At 37.3% G+C, this 5,000-nt stretch overlaps 1 protein-coding gene across 3 annotated transcripts in view; it reads left to right on the top strand.

The window, feature by feature from the left end:
• Positions 1–5,000, top strand: part of mcc (MCC regulator of WNT signaling pathway) — an 84,164-nt gene that overhangs the window by 64,521 nt on the left and 14,643 nt on the right. For all 3 annotated transcript variants that reach the window (XM_065251084.2, XM_065251085.2, XM_065251086.2), the window contains 3 exons: positions 34–123; positions 2,450–2,598; positions 2,701–2,841. In XM_065251084.2, coding sequence (XP_065107156.1) covers positions 34–123; positions 2,450–2,598; positions 2,701–2,841 — 380 coding nt within the window. The remainder of the gene's footprint in view (positions 1–33; positions 124–2,449; positions 2,599–2,700; positions 2,842–5,000) is intronic.

Genomic DNA, 5,000 nt, shown 5'->3' with positions numbered 1-5,000 from the left:
TGGCTGATCATGTGCTTCTCAATGTTTTTGCAGGTGGCAGAGCGAGTAAAGCTGTCTAAGACACGATCAGAATCAATATCAGTCGAGAGATCCGTCCTGGGCTCTGAGATCAGCAGCATTGGGGTGAGAGACACAGACACACACAGAGAGAGAGAGAGAGAGAGAGATGGATGATTAGAATAGCACACATATCACTTATACTATTTCTGGAGTACTGTATACTTTTCACTACTTGCAGTTATTTTATTGTAGAAAAGTAAAGAGAGATTTTATGTTTCTCATATAACTATAATTGTCATATTTACTTTACAGTTTTATTAAAGTTACTTTAAAACTTGTAAACATAGCTTTGTAGACTATGCCTATTGTTAAAGGATTAGTCCATTTTCTTAAAAAAATCCAGATAATTTACACATCACCATGTCATCCAAAATGTTGATGTCTTTCTTTGTTCAGTCGAGAAGAAATTATGTTTTTTGAGGAAAACATTCAAGGATTTTTCCCATTTTAATGGACTTTAATGGACCCCAACACTTAACAGTTTTAATGCAGTTTAAAATTGCCGTTTCAAAGGACTCTAAATGATCCCAAACGAGGCATAAGGGTCTTATCTAGCGAAACCAAGAAAAAAAAAATGCACTTTTAAACCACAACTTCTCTTCTTCCTCCGGCTGTGTGACGAGCCAGCGTGACCTCACGTGTTACATATATATGAAACGCACATTTGTGGACCATTTAAAACAATAAACTGACACAAAGACATTTATTAGTATCATTCATATACAACAACGTCTGAACAGTTCTCTTTCTCCATACTTGTAAAGACTGGGGCGTAGTTTTGCATACGTCATCCGTGACATCTTGACATGATGAAGAGATAGATGAGAAGTTGTGGTTTAAAGTGCATATTTGTTATTTTTCTTGCCAAAAATGACAATCATTTCGCTAGATAAGACCCTTATGACTCGTTTGAGATCGTTTAGAGTCCTTTGAAACTGCAATTTGAAACTGCATTAAAACTGTTAAGTGTTGGGGTCCATTAAAGTCCATTAAAATGAGAAAAATCTTGGAATGTTTTCCTCAAAAAACATAATTTCTTTTTGACTGAACAAAGAAAGACATCAACATTTTTGGATGACATGGTGGTGAGTAAATTATCTGGATTTTTTTAAAGATAATGGACTAATCCTTTAATGTTAAAGCTCTCTCATTTGTAGTTCGCTTTGGATAAAAGCATGCATAAATTTACATTTTAAGGCTCCATAGACTGGCTAAACTATGAGTGAAGTCACAGCTAATGGATGTTGGTACAAATTAATAAAAACTTGAAGACTAATCAACATTTCTTATGCAAATATTATGATGATATCTATTGTAATATGGTGACATAAACATCTATATATTTAAAGAGGACATTTTTTCATTGTTTTTACGCTTATAAAAGCCCAAAACTGATAGGAGGCATTGCAGTAAAATATTGTATAAAATTACATTTGAGGTCTGTATGTTTAGTAAACTATAAACTTGCATCTTGTATTAAGTGTATAAAAATGTTATGATCACTAAAGCAGTGGTTCTCAAACTGGGGGTTGTGAGATGGTGCCAAGGGGGCCCCAGTTTTATAATATTTTATTTAATACATTACTTTATCATAAATTCCGTGTAATTAAACCTCAGAAAAATATGGCTCCTAACCAACAGCAATATGTTGTATAATCTAATGTTTTGTTAAATTAAAAATTTTAAGTTGTAGATTTTTTTACGTAATACATTTTCTTTGGGGACGCCGCAAAGGAATGCACCGTACACAAGGGGGCTGCACGCCGAAAATGTTTGAAAACCACTGTGCTAAAACACACCAGTCACATTTAAAGTCCCCTTGTAGTAAATAATTTTATCACTTACAACTCATCTTTGAGCATCATAATAGCATATATAAAAATTTTACCTGTCACAGTAATTTCTTCTTGCTTTAAAACAGCTTTAATGTAACTCTACACCCTTCCATTTAGTTTATGTGGATCTATGAATATGGAAATTAGTCACCGCCTATTTCGCACTAACACGGACCATAGAAATATACAATTTTATGTAAAAAATACTCAGCAATGGTGTTGAATGATGAATTTGTCTTAAAGCATGTTAAAAACACCACACAGACATAATCCACAGGGGGACTTTAAAAATCAGGGTGCCATAAAGGAACCATTTTTGGCTGAATGGTTCCAAAAGGAACCTTTAACATCTGAAAAACCTTACAAGGTTCTTTGTGGTAAAAAAAGGTTCATCATGTTATAAAGAGGTATGAAAGAAATGATTCTTCTAAGAATGGTTCTTTAAGAAACCCAAATTGGTTCTTCTATGACATCACTATAAAGTACCTTTTTAAGTACCCTTATTTCTAGTGCGGTGTGTTATGTGTGTAATATTGGACTATTTGTGTTTACAGGTGTCCAGTAATGTTGCTGAACATTTAGCACATTCTCTCCAGGACTGCTCAAATATCCAAGAGATCTTCCAGACGTTGTACTCGCACGGTTCTGCCATTTCTGAGAGCAAGATCAGAGAGTTTGAGGTGGAGACGGAAAGACTCAACAGGTTAGTTTGTCTCCCAGTGTCTATAAATACATATCAGTGTCTCAAACTTCAGTCCAGATGTTCGGTGGGATGATGAGTAACTGTTGTCTCTGTCTGTCTCAGTCGTATCGAGCATCTGAAGTCTCAGAATGATCTCTTGACCATAACGCTGGAGGAATGCAAGAGTAATGCAGAGAGGATGAGTATGCTGGTGGGCAAATACGAATCTAACGCCACAGCGCTCCGTCTGGCCCTGCAGTACAGGTCAGTATACTTAATAATTAACAACGATCCCCCTGTTCAAACGTTTACATGCGTGTTGCCTTCTTGAGCTTTAGGAAATGTTTGTATCTTTTATAATAGATGTGTACGAGTCTCTCAATTACAAGACACGTGATGCACATAAGATTACATGACGCACCGAACACATATTTTCACATGATGAACCACACACATGACGGGCTAAATACATGTTGCACCCTTGAAAAAGAAGTCACCGGCCACCACTGCTCATACATAGACTTACAGTGTACTGTTTTATGTAAATCTGATCATGCCTCTTTACATTTTTAGGAGATTACAAAACGCTTAAAATGTCCTCACTTGAAAACTGATTCATAAATCAAAAATTAAGAATAAGCAATACCTCCTCTAAGACACACAAAGACATTTCGTCTCTTTCTCTCTTTATGCAGAATCTCCTGATGCACTGCATGATGTTTATGTAGATCAGCTGTGACTTTCAAAGAAGTCCTAACCTTCCAGAAGAGTCTTATTATAATTACAGATCATATATTTACATATAAGCTGTGTGCTGCATACAGTATGAGTTGATTCTGAAGATGGAGAGAAAATCCTCAGTGTGTATGACAGTTAATCCCACACCATCATTATGGGATAAAAGACGACAGCACTGTTGAAATCTCTCGTACACTGCTGAAGGGTTCATTTGTATTCACGGTAAAGAGTTTTAAAGCCTTAAATGCTGTTAAAGGAAGTCAAACGTCTGTTCCTGGATCAGCCACTGAATGTTTAAAATAAATCAAATTTATTACACACCTAACAAGCATTTGTTAGCATCGCTGGACACCCGTTTAGTTTTCTGGAAAGATCTACAGCCCTCCACATTTAAACTGTGTGTTACATTCTTACATTAAAGATACATTTTATTTTTGCCTTTGCAATCTCCTATACAGTCTTAACATGGCTAATACATTATACACTCACCTAAAGGATTATTAGGAACACCTGTTCAATTTCTCACTAATGCAATTATCTAATCAACCAATCACATGGCAGTTGCTTCAATGCTTTAGGGGTGTGGTCCTGGTCAAGACAATCTCCTGAACTCCAAACTGAATGTCACAAACGGGAAAGAAAGGTGATTTAAGCAATTTTGAGGGTTGGGTGGTTGTTGGTGCCAGACGGGCCGGTCTGAGTATTTCACAATCTGCTCACTTACTGGGATTTTCACGCACAACCATTTCTAGGGTTTACAAAGAAAGGTGTGAAAAGGGAAAAACATCCAGCATGTGGCAGTCTTGTGGGCGAAAATGCCTTGTTGATGCTAAAGGTCAGAGGAGAATGGGCCGACTGATTTAAGCTGATAGAAGAGCAACTTTGACTGAAATAACCACTTGTTAAAACCGAGGTATGCAGCAAAGCATTTGTGAAGCCACAACACGCACAACCTTGAGGCGATGGGCTACAACAGCAGAAGACCCCACTGGGTACCACTTATCTCCACTACAAATAGGAAAAAGAGACTACAATTTGCACAAGCTCACCAAAATAGGACAGTTGAAAACTGGATTCTGGATTCGATTTCTGTTGAGACATTCAGATGGTAGAGTCAGAATTTGGTGTAAACAGAATGAGAACATGGATCCATCATGCCTTGTTACCACTGTGCAGGCTGGTGGTGGTGTTATGGTGTGGGGGAATTAGTGCGAATTGGGCATCATTTAAATGCCACGGCCTACCTGAGCATTGTTTCTGACCATGTCCATCCATTTATGACCACCATGTATCCATCCTCTGATGGCTACTTCCAGCAGGATAATGCATCATGTCACAAAGCTCGAATTGTTTCAAATTGGTTTCTTGAACATGACAATGAGTTCACTGTACTAAAATGGCCTCCACAGTCACCAGATCTCAATCCAATAGAGCATCTTTGGGATGTTTTGGAATGGGAGCTTCATGTCCTGGATGTGCATCCCACAAATCTCCATCAACCGCAAGATGCTATCCTATCAATATGGGCCAACATTTCTAAAGAATGCTTTCAGCACCTTGTTGAATCAATGCCACGTAGAATTGAAGCAGTTCTGAAGGCGAAAGGGGGTCAAACACAGTATTAGTATGGTGTTCCTAATAATCCTTTAGGTGAGTGTAGAAATTTTAAAGAAAAATAATTTGTA

The sequence above is a fragment of the Paramisgurnus dabryanus genome, chromosome 5 (assembly GCF_030506205.2).
Source record: "Paramisgurnus dabryanus chromosome 5, PD_genome_1.1, whole genome shotgun sequence".
Taxonomy (NCBI): Eukaryota; Metazoa; Chordata; class Actinopteri; order Cypriniformes; family Cobitidae; genus Paramisgurnus; species Paramisgurnus dabryanus.
Note: the sequence above shows the minus strand (reverse complement) of the source record. Positions and strands in the feature narration are given on the sequence as shown.